The sequence below is a fragment of the Artemia franciscana genome, chromosome 16 (assembly GCF_032884065.1).
Source record: "Artemia franciscana chromosome 16, ASM3288406v1, whole genome shotgun sequence".
Taxonomy (NCBI): Eukaryota; Metazoa; Arthropoda; class Branchiopoda; order Anostraca; family Artemiidae; genus Artemia; species Artemia franciscana.
Window position 1 is genome coordinate 5,245,893 of NC_088878.1, and position 15,033 is coordinate 5,260,925.

The 15,033-nt window shown below is 34.6% G+C and overlaps 1 protein-coding gene across 1 annotated transcript in view; it reads left to right on the forward strand.

Moving 5' to 3' along the window:
- The window catches only part of LOC136036946 (uncharacterized), a 79,063-nt gene extending 64,255 nt beyond the window's left edge, over positions 1–14,808 (forward strand). The window contains exons 7-8 of the mRNA XM_065719335.1: positions 9,701–9,959; positions 11,905–14,808. Coding sequence (XP_065575407.1) covers positions 9,701–9,959; positions 11,905–12,041 — 396 coding nt within the window. The 3' untranslated portion in view covers positions 12,042–14,808. The remainder of the gene's footprint in view (positions 1–9,700; positions 9,960–11,904) is intronic.
- Positions 14,809–15,033: the final 225 nt, after the last annotated feature.

Sequence of the window (15,033 nt, forward strand, 5' to 3'; positions counted from 1 at the left end):
TTTGAATTGGTATATGATGAAATAAATTTTTGTGTTTTTCCCCTTTTTTCTTTTTAGTTTTTTTTTAGTTTTTACATTTTTTTTAGTTTTTTTTAGTTTTTTTTCTTTTTAGTTTTTTTGTAGTTTTTACCTTTTTAGTTATTTTTTTTTTTATTTTTTTTTTAGTTTTGGTTTTCTCCTTTTTTTTTTTTTAGTTTTTTAGTTTTTTAGCTTTTTTATCAGTTTTTAGTTTTTTATTTTTATTTTTTGTAGTTTTTAACTTTTTTTAGTTTTTTTAATTTTTTTTACTTATGTCCTGGTCGTCATTTATACTCCCTGTGTCCCGGTTGTTATTTGTGTCCCGGTGCTTTGTTGATGTTGATAGCTAATCGAACATTCCTTGTGTCCCGGTCGCTTTCTCTTCGAGTGTCCCGATTGTCATTTATATTCCCTATGTCCCGGTGTCCCGGTCGTCATTTGTGTCCCGATGTCCCGGTCTGTAATTTCGTCAGTCGAAAACATGACGTCAGTCGACACACGAACATGACGTCACTCGACAGACCCACACACAGACAACTTATTTTTATATATATAGATTTTAATAAAAAAAATTAAAGAATAAACAAAATAAACAAATAAAAGGATAAAATAAATATAAAACGAATAAAATTAAATAAAAAATTGAAAAGATTAAACAATAAAAAGATAGAAATAAAGAAGCGAAAACACAAGAGTGTCACAAAATTATCCAGTAGTGAAATTGTCTTCGCAATGGATTAGCAATTGAAGGATATTACTATAAATCTTTAGCGAGCGAGGTTTTCAAAATTTCTTGGGGCTTCCCCGTAGTAACCTGTGGCTGGTCATCGCAGATTGAATGCTGGCAAATACAAATATTTGAACTGAGAGACTAGGACTAGTGGTGAAAGTATTAAAAACTTATGTGTCCATTGTCAACTCTGGAAAAATTCAATTCTTTTGATGGAGGACATTCGAGAGTTAGATCTTCAGAGATGGTAACACTCAAAGGTAATTTAAGCAAAAAAATAGTTGTTGATGACGAGAGGAAGCATCTTGCTAGTGCTTAGGATAACACAATATCCGTTGATAATCCATTTAGCAATCTTTTCTGTATTAGCACTCAATGTAAGGTAAAAAGAAGAAAAGTGTACTATTTTATCGACGTCATAAATCATCTCTTTTAAATGCACAGGAACTGTCACTTTTGTAAAAATAATTTAGTCAACAAGCAGTAAAATCACAGGAAAAATAAAAAGGGTAGTCTCAGATAATATCACCAAGGAATTTAAAGACTATTTATAGAGAGCAAAGCGTCGGTGAACGTTAATATCATCATTGATAGTTTATCAGCAGATACTATCATTTAACAGAACAACAGAGCTGATGAAATGTGTGATGAGCTTATATCCGAGACCCTATTAAAAGTCGTATATGACCCTGAAATAAAATAAATTCTATGTCAAGATAAAACATGATGATTTATTTTTTGGAATGGATTCAAAAAATCCCAATTTCTTATGAAGATATTAATAACAGGGGTATTTCCATATACTTAAAAACTATACATCTCACCATTTACCTCTGAGTTCTTGGGACTTGTTGACCATGCGTTAATCTTGTGATACGGTGTTCCCACTTTAGACCAAGTGAAATGCCATCATTTGATATAGTTGCAAAAAGAACTTGTGCCAGATTTTGCCTCTCACTCATTTATGCTTTCTGTCTTGGCCTTTTAACAATTAGCCATGGCTTGATACCCGCAACTAATTGAATTTAATTCAAAATAAACGTACATGCCATTATTTCAGTAAAAATATTTCATTGAATTGCCTTGCTATGTTTCTATTATTTTTAGAGTGTGCTAGCCACACCATCACTTAGAATGTTAATTTGAAAGTCAGAGAGGCAAGAATGGGAATTTTCAGACAAAACTTCACTACCTGGCTCACAGGGGCTTACTAGTGTCTGAAATAGGTGGATGAGGTTTTTACTGACGTCCGAGACACAGAGATGAACTGAATTTTTTTTTGAGTGGGAGACGTATGAAATGGGAATTTATCAAGATACAAAGCCAGGTAGAAGGAATTTTTTTCAAAAGTCAGACACGTAATATTTTCCTAAGCAAGAGAAAAAAGTCACACTTCTGTTCAGAATTTTCCTAAGGAAAGGAAAAAAGTTCAATTTCTTTTTGACTTTTTTAAAGAAGAGAAAAAAGCTACAAATGTGTTTTAAATTTCCCAAAAGAAGATAAAAAGTTTAACTTTACTTCTCAATTTTTCCAAGGAAGAGAAAGAAGTCACACTTCACTTGTGAATTTTTGCAGAGAAGAAAAAACAACTTCAACTTTATTTTGATTTTTTTCTAAAGTAGAGAAAAAAGTTCATTTTCAGTTCTGAATTTTTTCAGAGAAAAAAAAGTTACGCTTCTGTTCTGAACTTTGTCTAAGAAGAGAAAAAAGTTCAACTTTTATTTCGAATTTTCCATTGAAAAGTAATATTACGCTTGAGTTCTGATTTCGCCCAAAACAGAGAAAGAAGTTTAAGTTCTGCTGCTATTCTGATTTTTGTCTAAAAAAGGGAAAAGTTCAACTTCAGTTCTAAATTTTTCCAAAGAAGAGAAAAAAGTTCGAACTGTGTTCTGATTTTTCACAAAAGAAGTAAAAAAGTTCAACTTCTGTTTTTAAATTTTTCAAAAGAAGATGAAAAAGGTACACTTCAGTTCTAAATTTTGTCTGAAATGTCCTTTTATTGCATCTTTGACTTTTGAATAAATATTTTAAATTATGGATTTGCTTGCCAACCATAAAAATAATGGAAAAATAACAAAGTAATTAAATAAAATATTATTATTGAGGTAAGTGTAGGTACAATACTATATGTTCTTAATATCATCACAAAACTTGAATATTTCGATTCCATTTGAAAAAATAATACAATCTTAATATGACATTTATTTTGTTTCAGGGTCATAGACGACATATTACATGGTTTCACCTATAGTAAACTATTAATGATACTATTAACACACCGATACGTTGCTTTTCGTTGAATTAGTCTTTAATTTCCTTGGTGATATTATCTGTCGATGCCTAATTTATTTGTCTAACGATTTAACTGTCTATTACCGTATTCCCTTCACATAGTACTGCACATCGTTCGGGAGCATCGACAATGTATAGTTTACAATATTGGTAGAAGAGGACACATTTTGTTTTTACTTTCAATTGAATGCTAACACCCAAGAGATCGCAATAGGGATTATCAACGGGAAACAGAGTACCACAAGCACTAACAAGAGGTTTTCCATCGTCGTTAACTATTTTTTTTGCTTCCGCTCTCTTTGAATGGTGTAATCTCTTGAAATCTCACTCTCGCATATCCACCATTATAAGAATTGAATTGTTTCGATACTCAACACAAATTTAATCTCTCAGTGTAATGACAATGCACGTATACGTTTCCAATTTTGTCACCACTAGTACTTGTCTCGTACTTCAAATATTTTTATTTGTCAGCAGTTAATGCGTTTATGACCAACCAAAGGTTACTACGGGGTAGCCACAAGAAAAAATCTAAAAACCATTTTCCCCACAGAATACGTAATAATTTCCGCCCAGTGAGCATGCATTGCGCAGACGATTTCATTAACCGTTAATTTTGCAATACGCCCCTGTTTTTTCATATTTTTATATTTTTATTTTTATTTATTTACTTTTCATTTTTATTTTTTAAGTTTTGCAGTTATTTGTTTCATTTTTATTTTTATATTTCATTTTGTTTGTTTTTTATTTTTTTATTTTTATTAACAGTTTAAAAACTCCTAATCATAAAAACAACCATTGTGCAATGCTCTCCAGATGATCAGAACTGCTCGGAACTCCATCAATAGAACACCTAGATAAATCTGTCATGGCACGGAGTTGTCATAGTATTACGCCAATTTGCCTGGGGATCAAATCATTACGCCAGTTCATGGAAACAATATCCCAAGGGCGTTGGAACAAGACCAGATGGTGACTTTTTCGGTAGAAAATATACAACATGAATGATTACATAATATTCTCCATATAGACACAGCAGCTGAAATCATTGTGCTGTTTCAGCGAAAGTTTACTTGGCAATCAAATCATTACGCAATTCACGTTTCCGGAAACAATCGTATCAAAGACATAGCAATAAGACTAGATGATGACTGTTTGGGAACAAATATTTCAACGCTATAGCTAAATAAAAAGAATAATGCAATTAATTTGGCACGGTACAGTAGTCCTTAGCAACCTGTAGGTATTGCCCGGAAACATTGCATTAATAGTAATTGCTTATAAATTATTTCTAAGAACATAATAACATCAACGAATTGTTGGCTCAGTTGGCTCAAATTCTACTCCAACACCAGCGAAAAATTCAATAAATTCAATGGAAGCTACTTACTGGTAAAAAATGGTCTGTTAGAAACAACTCCATGTCGCCACCACCAATTTTAGTAAAACGTATCGCAATCGTCGACTTTAATGGGTAGATGGCGGCATGGGGGAATAATAACAATAATAATAATAATAATAACTTATTTATGCCTTCTTTACATTCAAAATGTGTATGGAAAGGTTTTTACACACAGAGGAGCATGGAAAGACAACTGAAAAACATAAAAATTACACTTCTAATGAAAATTAGTAGATCATAATAATAACATAATTCATAAACATAACTTATAAAATAGCAGACATATAAGTAGCGCATAAATATCTATTTTATTACAGAAATAACGACAAAATTGTTATTCCATTAAATGAGACAATTAAGGGGAAAATTTATTCTATCTTCTCTAGACCGTCTAAGAAATCGGTCGTATTGTTGTTCCATTTCAACGGTAATGTCAAATATTCCGAATTTTCGTATAATATAACTATTTTTGAACTATAGTGGGATTCCAAGAAAATATTTACAAAACCAGAAAAAGTAAACACGGATACGCTTTTTATCACTTTTACTCAAAAACTTCAGAAATGGAACAATGAAAAATACATGAGGTGCAAACATTGAGCTATAAATTATAGTAAGTGTTTGTTTATCAAAACGACCTTTTACCCTGACTAGAAGGCCATATGTTTTCCTAAGTTTTCCCAACACAAATGATAACACCAGATCCCGCGTAGCTTTAATTGACAGACCAAAAGGCAACCCAAGGTAATCAATGGAATCTTTATTAATAATATTAAGTGATCCAACCCTAATTGAATGATACTGTATATCACTTTTACTGTTCGCCACTAGGAATTCTGTTTTAGATGGTTCAATCTCTAATCCTATCTCTCGTAGATTTGAGTGTAATATATTAATTGCATTCTGCATTGCTATTAAATTATCCGAGAACAACAAAATATCATCAGCATGCGAAAAGTGGTTAATGTCGATACCCTTAATCATATATAGGGGTAGGAACCATCTGGCTGATCTAATTATGTTATTAAATATAAAAGGGCTAAGAACTGACCCTTGTTTAACCCCACGACGTAACTAAATTTGGTCTGAAAGTTGCCCTCCCGAAAAGATTCTCACAGATGAATTACCATACTAGTCCGCCAAACACTGTCCTATAAATGGGTTCACCCCACTACGCAAAAGTGGCAAAAAACCATGGCTATGCAACATACTATCAAACGCTTTTGAAATATCAACGCCACACACAAATAATTGTTTTTTAATCCTATGGTGGTGTTCCAATATTTCTAGAATTATTAAAAGAAAGAATTTAAATAGAATTTAAAAGAAAGGGAATAGTTGTGGGAAAAGTGGAAGTCATGGCCAATTGTAGAAAAAAGCCAAGACAGATTGTCCAGGTTAATTTTACCCCTTTGATGGCCGTTGTTACTGTCTCCCATTTATGCTCCGTGCAAACGTGTCCCTTCACAATGCCGAACTGAAGTCGTACCGGTTGGAGGTTCTCGCTGGGGAACAATTGCAGGTTGACTACAAGTTGACTTGCATGAAAATTTTCCTCTCATGCATATCACTCCACAATGCTGAACTAGAGTCCACCCTCTCATGCTAATTCACGGTGGGTTTGAACCCCTACACCACTTCGAAAACCCAACTATTGATCCCGCATATCACGCTTTTTTGTTAAATATGGAAGTAAGTTTTTTTCAAATAATTTACTAATAACAGAACAAAGTGTTATTGGTCTATATGATGAATATTGTGAAAGATCCTTGAACTTCTTACGTATACCGTCACCCATCAAAGAAGGGACATAACGATGGGTTACTATTATTTGAAATAATAGCATAAGATACTCTAGTAATTTGGAAGTACCATACATAAGGTGCTCTGGCAACAAACCGTCTGGACCTGGGGCTTTCCCACATTTTAGTGATATAATTTGAGTCAAAATCGACGATGGAGTAAAATAAACTTGGTTTTTATAAGGGTTCAGCTGAGAAAAATGCTTATACAACAATTCACGATAACTTAATTTAGTTGAAGGTGAAATAGATGCAAAGACTGAGGTAAAATGTACATACCATTGGTCTAACGGTATTTGGTCTGATAAATCAGCTGATGGCTGTGTTAATTTATTAACCTCATTAAAGAGTAACTTTGGATTATTCCTAATCTTGGTATATATATATATATATCTTTTAATTGTTATTTCTTCCAAGTTGCCACTAATTTTATATATTTCTTTTTTGTTGATTTAACACTCTGGAAAAGGGGCCATGTCTTGGTCGGTCACATTGATCCCAAATACGATACCATAGTCGATGTTTCTGTTTTGCTTCATGCAACCCTGGAATAGCAGACCTTTTTTGTGCATTTCTATGCACTCTAATAATAGGAACCGCAACGAAGGCCGCAACTTTCATTGCATGAACTATTTCAGCATAGTTTATATATAATTCCAAGGAATGAAATTCTTGAGACTGTGACAGGAGGCAAAAAGGAATTCTAATTCTACTGAGAATGTCATCTAATATGCACTGATATGAGTTTACGTCTTTTTTTCCCAAAGCTGCTTCTGAAACCATTTTGGACTAGAACACCTATGGCAAAACACATTTAAAACAACAGACACTTCAAGGTGAGAATGATCAATAATCAAAATTTTCTCTGATACTTTAACAATAGAATTTTTTAAACATTCAAGATCTAAAATTATAAAGTCCGATTTTGCCACGCTACCTGAGTTATGAACATAAGTAAAATTTGTGCTATTTGATGCCACTGATAGATCTTTCGGAAGTGATGATAATAAAATCTGGGACCACGGTAAACTAGGAATAGTGAGTAAATCACCAGAGAGTAAAATGGTTTTTCCAGATGCTCGTATTTTATGAGAAATTTTTGAGACTCTTGCACATGCTTTAGCAAAACGTTCGTTGGATTGTTCGTTTCTGTAATTAGTGGGCATATAAACTGCAAGAATAACGACATGACCTAGATCAATTGCAAAAAAAGTATTATTTGTTTCAAGTAAAACACACTTAAAGCTCTTTTTTACTCTAATCATAATGCCGCCAGAGGGACGACCCTCCGTGATTTTTGCAGGACGGATGAAGAGCTGGTGGTCACAAGAAACTTCCAACTGATTGCTATTAACGTCACTTAATTAGTGCTCAACTTTACACCCTACATCGAATGACGTGAATAGTTCAGCTAAAATTATTAACTTATCTCTTGCTCCATTCATGTTTTGAAAATACAGGTTTACACAATCAGGTTCGGTGCAATGGTCCATACCTGTAGAGGGAGAGAAGTTATCAGCCACAAGTTTTAGTGTTCGATGCGGAGACAGGCATGCGGCTCTTCAATACGGCACAGGAGAAACTGTTGCTTCTGTGATTTCCACCACAATTTGCGTATTTCAAGGTGGAGGCCGAACATGCATTATCGCGTCTATTAGCATGGGGCCCATACATTTTCCATATTTAGGTTCGTTCTTACATTCTCGTGCAAAGTGGTCAAATCCTTGTCATTTAAAGCACTGCTTAGATCGATTCAGTGGAGTTGACACCCGGAAAAGCGAATAATCAATCTTGATGCCATGCTTTCAAGCGATATCGAGGTCTGTTTGAGATTTAAAGGACAATTGCATTACTGAACTGCCTCCAAAGCGCTTTGCATGTGTAACAGAGTTCACTAGTCCTGTAATATTTGATTCATCAAAGCGATTGTCAATTCATATAATTCCTGGATATCCCTTCTTTACGACCTGAGCACTGATGTGGGAACCGGGTGGTAGGGCACTTGCCACCGATGAGGCAGAATCATTATCCTTCATATATACCATTAACCTATCTCTCCGCTGCTCAACATGGTCGATTTTATCTAAGCACCCTAAATTTGAAATAAACTCGTGCTGCTTAGTGGGGTTAGAAGATTGCATACTAGCAGGTAAGTTACTAAAAATAACAGGAACTGTAGCATTTTCTGGCTTAGGAAGGAATGACCACAAACGGTTTTGTTCATCAATATCTGAGCTAGCAGACTTTTGTTTTTCAACAAGGAAATTTAACATTCGAACACAGTAATTTAATCTTGATGCCACAATAGTATTTGGTTCGCTCGGGAAAAACAGAACATCTGACGGGTCCATAATCGCAAATCGTGGAACAGGATCATCTTTCGAGATGCGGTCTAATAGCAATTTGTAAAAGTCGGCCATAAAAGCCGCGCTCTGATGTGAGCCCCGACCCCTCTCAAGAATATCAACTTTAAAAATATCACGACAGATTTCAATAGTCTCTTTAAACGCATCTTTTCCGAAAAATTTCGCTGCTAGTTTCACAACACCATCCTCATCTGCCTTGTTAATAATTTGTCTCTGTAGAAAATTCAAAACTGGACAAACATACAGTAATTCCATTTTACAGGGCACAAGAATTGCTTCCCCACAATCTAAATGATATGCAAAAATAATAGTCCGTATTCAATGAAGCCGTCGGTAAGTTATAATGTTTCGTTATCAAAAAATTATTAATATTTCGTAATTGTCTTACTTTCAACAGTTTCACTTATTACGCAATCCAATTATATACAAAGTATAATCCAGCATATGTCCTCACAGGTCAAAGCCTGAATTCAAACTAGGTTTAACAGAATAACCGTTAAACCTTCTTCATGATCTTAAAGCACTAAAGAAGACAAGAGTAGCGCCTATTGGACTGACTGAATTTGTTAACCTATTGCTAATTCATTTAGTTTTTCTGTTGATGATGACCAATAGTGTATGTGATCGAAATATCTAGATTCTGGCTAAAAAGTGTAAGATTAAAAGTGTAGACATACTGTTTTTTCATTTTCCTTGCTGCCTCTTTTGTCCTATTTTCGCATTTTAAAGAAATAAAATTTCAGATATTTTTCTAAATATATCCTTTTTAAGATAAACGAAACTTTAAAAATTTTTCTAACATGAATTGTTACATTAAATATGCTACTGTGTCCTCTTTTGCGATACTTTTTGTGTGATTTTACGTTTTTTTTGTGCAGATTTTTGTGTGATTCATCTCTTCTAAAGTAACAAAATTCAATAGAATCACAAGAATCCTAGCAACAAAAGACCTCCCTATGAGTTTATTTTTATTTTGTAGTAAGTATTCTTCTTGCTCCTCCATCCTCTTCTCCTAAAGGAAAGAAGGCCTTATCTTTTACTCCCACTAAAGCAAGTTAAGTTTGATTAAGTCAAATTATATGTCTTGCAGGGCTTTTGCGGGATCTGTTATTCAACTTGCGATGACAGTCAGTTTGCTTTTGGACTGTCCAACGGGTATAGCACAACGTGGACAACCAACACAAATGCCGCTATTCCATATTTTTGTCTTAATGATTATGTTCAAATAGCTGGAGCATTTTTACCTGCAGTTGGAACTTTTCCAGCTGAATTTAGTGACAGAATCTGTGGCGGAGCTTTTGGAATTAGAACTGGAACCAACGCTGTTACTTCACCTATGACAGTGTGTAGTAAGTATTAATGACTATTGAATTTATGAGCTCGTTGCAGCATAAGCTGTCTAAGACCAAGACAGTCTGGTAAGTTGCACCTCCTCCCCGTACTATTCAGAATTTTGGTCCCACCAGATTCATCGGTTGAAGGGAGGGGTTATGATGGAGGCCATAGGCCCCCAAATTTTCTGCCCTTTTCTTCTCCTAGATTCTGAAAATCCATTTTTTTGTATTTTGGATGACTTCTATTTTTTTATTGGTTTTAGGTTGTTTTATTTAGCAAAGTCAAAGAACCAACAAAGCTGCACCCCCTCACACGGTAGATCATAAAAAAGACATTTTCTCTTTCTCTCTATTTTATAAATACACACCCCTGTCTCCGATTAAGCTCATAATCACATAAGTTTCTTTCATGTCACCTCTTTAAGCCCAATGCGAAGTTGTACGTCTCTTGGCTTGGCCTCAGCTGGATTATCAAAAAATAAACAAATAATGAGACAGTTTTTGACAACTTATCATTTGTAAAAGGTAGCCTTTTGCATATTACAGACCTGGACAGTGGAATTTAATCTTGCTTTTCTTACATTTTAATGTGGATTAAATAAAAAAAACAAGTTTTTTCAACTGAAAGTAAGGAGCGACATTAAAACTTAAAACGAACAGAAATTACTTCGTATATGAAAGGGGCTGCTTCCTCATCAACACCCCGCTCTTTACGCTATGAACTTTTCATTTCCGTTAGAATGAGCCCTCTCGCAACATTCTAGGACAACTGGGTCGATACGATCACCCCTGGGAAAAAGAAAAAAGGCAGATCCATGATCTGCTTTCTGGCAAAAAATACAAAATTCCACATTTTTGTAGATAGGAGCTTGAAACTTCTACAGTAGCGTTCTCTGATAAGCTGAATCTGATGGTGTAATTTTTGTTAAGATTCTATGACTTTTAGGGGGTGTTTCCCCCTATTTTCTAAAATAACACAAATTTTCTCAGGCTTGTAACTTTTGGTGCGTAAGACTAAACTTGATGAAACTTATATATTTAAAATCAGCATTAAAATGCGATTCTTTTGATGTAGCTATTGGTATCAAAATTCCATTTTTTAGAGTTTTGGTTTCTATTGAGCCGGGTCGCTCCTTACTACAGTTCGTTACCACGAACTGTTTGATACACAATCCATCAGCTGAGTATCTAGGCTATCCTTAGACGGTTCATCTGAAAAATCTATAGTATTCTATCCCCCAACTTTTCTAACTATTCATTTTCTAAAACTATAGACGGGCACATTGAAACAGGATAGTTTCACCAATGATAAAAAAAGATTACAGTTTTATAGTTCCGTATTTTCAAACGCAACGTATTTTCATCACACAAACAATTATTTCTTATTTTCGAAGAGACAAATAGCCCACCATATCAAAATCATGTCATCAAGGATCAAATTGCGTAGTGGTTCGTCAGGTCTGGTATAATTTCAAGTCAATTAAAAGAACGCAAAACCTAATTAGTTCATTTTTTTGGAAACAGTAAACGTAGGGAAAATTAAATCACAATTTTTTTTTACAAGTACACTCTCTGTTCTGTTGCAGATATATTAGACACATCCTGAACTTTCACTAATCAAGTTGCAATGTGGGTTATGATGATTTACGCTTTTTGTCATCCATAGTAATTAGATTTAAGTCTTTTGTAGTGATGTTTCGTTTGTTGGTCTTGGTGAAAAAATCTGATATTTTAGTTGCCACATGAGTAAAAGCTTAGACTGAGCTTATTATATGCCCAGGCCCTAGATAATCCCATCCCTCCTCGTCGTGCCGGGTCAATATTGATTCATTTTTAATGTGACTTTGGCATAATGTAAGTCCTGCGTAGTTCTCTCATAAATAACTGCTTAGAATGAACATTAGAAAATAACACCTTTATTTTAAGAGGATAAACATGAAACTTGTGTTTTCTATTCTAGCTGAGACAAAACCGTTTCAAGTTCGAGTTGTTACAGATTCAAATGAAGTCGTGAGCTCCGGCACAATTCCCTTGGAGTCTGGAGTCTATGGATTTTGCCTAAACTACGCTCAACAAGCATGCGTCACTTCTGGATAATTTTTTCGTTTATCATAAAGAGACATCAAGCTTTTGCAGAAAGTGTAGAAAGCTTTTATAGAAAGTTGTAGAAAGGCTTTGTGAAAGAGTGTTCAGACTTTTTCCTCCGGGTTCTATATACGTAAAGTAGTGTTGTATCTTCCGTTTTTAAATTCAGATTTCAAGTGCCCCACCTTAAAAGTGCCGTTTCTAAGGGCTGTAACAGAAGGCTTAAGTTTTAACCTAACGTTTGACCCCTCGCTTCATTCTCATAGAGATTCACAAGAAGAAAGAGGGGGCTTGCACCTTTGGAAGACTAGAATGAAAAAACCTCGCTAACGTTCTTAATATTGAGGAATAACTTGACACTTTCAGATATGAGGAGCAAGATTTTTTTTTTGGGGGGGGGGGGGTGTTGAAGGGTTCAATTTTCGGATTAGTCCGAATGGGAAAAAAATCTATTTAGCAAAAATTGTGTTTGAAAAGTTATATTTAACCACATTTTTTAACAATGTATCTTCCCTTTTAAAAGGAACTGCCTCAATGATGCCATTTTTACCGTTTTTTTTCAAATCTCGATCCCAGTCGATAAGATGACCACCTTGTCATTAGAATCAATGACAGGGTCACATGACAACTGACTAAATGACAATGACATATATTCTCTGAGGCCAACCTGACTCTTATTCATAATAACAATAGATGGTAATAAGCTTACCTAAGCTATGGATGTCAGGTGATTGATTTTTCTAACGATAATTTCGACATGACCAGTGCCTGTCATCATCAGGTTAAATTCAAATTTCTTGCCAAAAAGTTAAATCACTAAATAAATAAAACTAAAAACACTGAACAACACTAATGATGAGCCGAACCTGGAATTATTGTTGCGCCATTGCCCAAATTTTTGTAGAGACATTGATGGCTGCTGTCCTAGTAGATCTTAAAGAGGTTGGGCCTTTAGGAAAGGGGTCGATTTTTTTGTGAGTTTTCAATTTGTGGGTGACAGGTTCCCAAATTTCGCTAACGTGAAACTCACCATTGTTTTTATTGATGGCTGGTTTATTTTAGCAATTTCCAAAGCTTCTCTGATTTTCTGCTTCAAGAGTTGTGGGGCAATAGCAATAAGTTGGGCTTGATCAAACTTAATGGAGTGGGAAGGGTTTTCAAAGATATGATGGGCCAATGCATAGAAATTACCTTCCTCCTTTGGCTTTGTCTTTTTAAGGCAGGCATCAATAGAATCAGCATGTTCTTTTAATCGGTGATGTAGAGGTCTCATGGTACGACCTATATATATATATATCACCACAGCTACAAGGAATCTCATATACCCCTGGTGGATCTGAGGTAATCTTGTCCTTGCCTTTGTTCAAGAAGGAGGAGATAGTCCTTCCAGAGGGAAAAATCACCTTAAAGCCAAGCTTTCTGAGTTTGGAGCTTAAAATGTCAGTAATGCCCTTGATATAAAGTAATGACAAAAAGGGTTTATCATCTTCAATTTTAGGAGTGAAATTCTTGTTAATTCCACTCATCTTTCTCCTGGAAATAACCTTGTCAATGACTTTTTGGGGGTATCCAATACCTATCAAAATATATCTTATATAATCAAGTTCAGACTTCAGCTCAAAATCAGAGGAGCACACCAAAAATGCTCTATCAACCAATGAATAGACTACAGAATTTTGACTATAGGGTGGTTATAGGTTTCATATCTCAGATATCTATCACTATGAGTTGGCTTTCTATACATGCTCTAGTCCAACCTATTTTCTTGTTTTTTAATGAGAAAATCTAAGAAGGATAAATTGTGGTTATTTTCAAGTTCAATGGTGAACTTAATATCTGGGGTAAAAAAAATTGGGGCTGGATAAAAAATTTTTGAGAAAGTATCTTAATTTGTCTTGTGTCCCAATCCAAATTATTAAGCAATTGTCTACATATCTCATGTAGAGTTGGAGATCCATAAAGTCCTACTTGAAGATATTAGTCTCAATATGCTGTAGGAACACCTCACTAAGAACTGGTGCCAAGGCTGATCTTATTGGTATGCCCCAAATCTGTTTATAAGTTTGATGCCTGAAAGTAATGTAAGCATTGCTAAGATATAAAGACATAAGAATAATTATTCCTGTGGAGTCCAAGCTAGTCAGTTCTCTCCAGGAACCATCCTTTTCTAAAGCTGATTGTAAAGCTGGTATAAGATAGGGCAAGGGTATGCTGGTAAACAAAGATACAACATAAAAACTGCACATTGTGGTATTCTCCCAATGTTGATGCTATTTAGCCTATCAACTACTTCTTTGGTATTTGTTATTGTGTGTTTGCTGCTGAGGGTTATGGATCATAAAATACCAGCTAAATACCTTTCCAACTTCTGTGTGGCTGAACCTACTGTTGAAATAAGGTCTAAGGGGTATATTTGGTTTGTGAATTTTGGGTACACTATAAAACCTAAGAATGACTGGTCTAACAGGAAGAAGTGTCCAGTAAAATTTATCATTAATCCTATTGGTAAGACTGAGGTTATCCAGAGCTTTTTTGACTTTATCATAGTCAACCTTTACAGCTTTTACGTATTTCTTTTTCTCTCCAGCGTTCTTGGTATTCTCATTGTTTAAAACAAAAACAGAGTACTAACATTGTTCAAAATAAAAAAAAAATCAGCTAATTGTAAACGACACTCCAGCTATAGGGAAGTTTGAGGGTGTGGCAAACCCACTGCTAATTGTAGGAAATTTGGTTTGTTTTAAGCTTGACGTTTTCCATTATCTCGACATTTTTTTTCATGTTAAATAAAGTTCGTTTTACGTTTGAATTCTATGTACGAGCCAATTTTCGTTTAATTTAGGGTTTTAGTCATCTTTAATTCTGGTTGAAAATATTTTTGTTTCATTTCAAACATTTCACAAATAAATTTTTATACCACTCAAAGTAACAACAAAAATAGCTGCGTTAAGTGTCAGGAATCCTTACAGCACAGAGAAACAGATTCTTTACCTAAACGAAAATA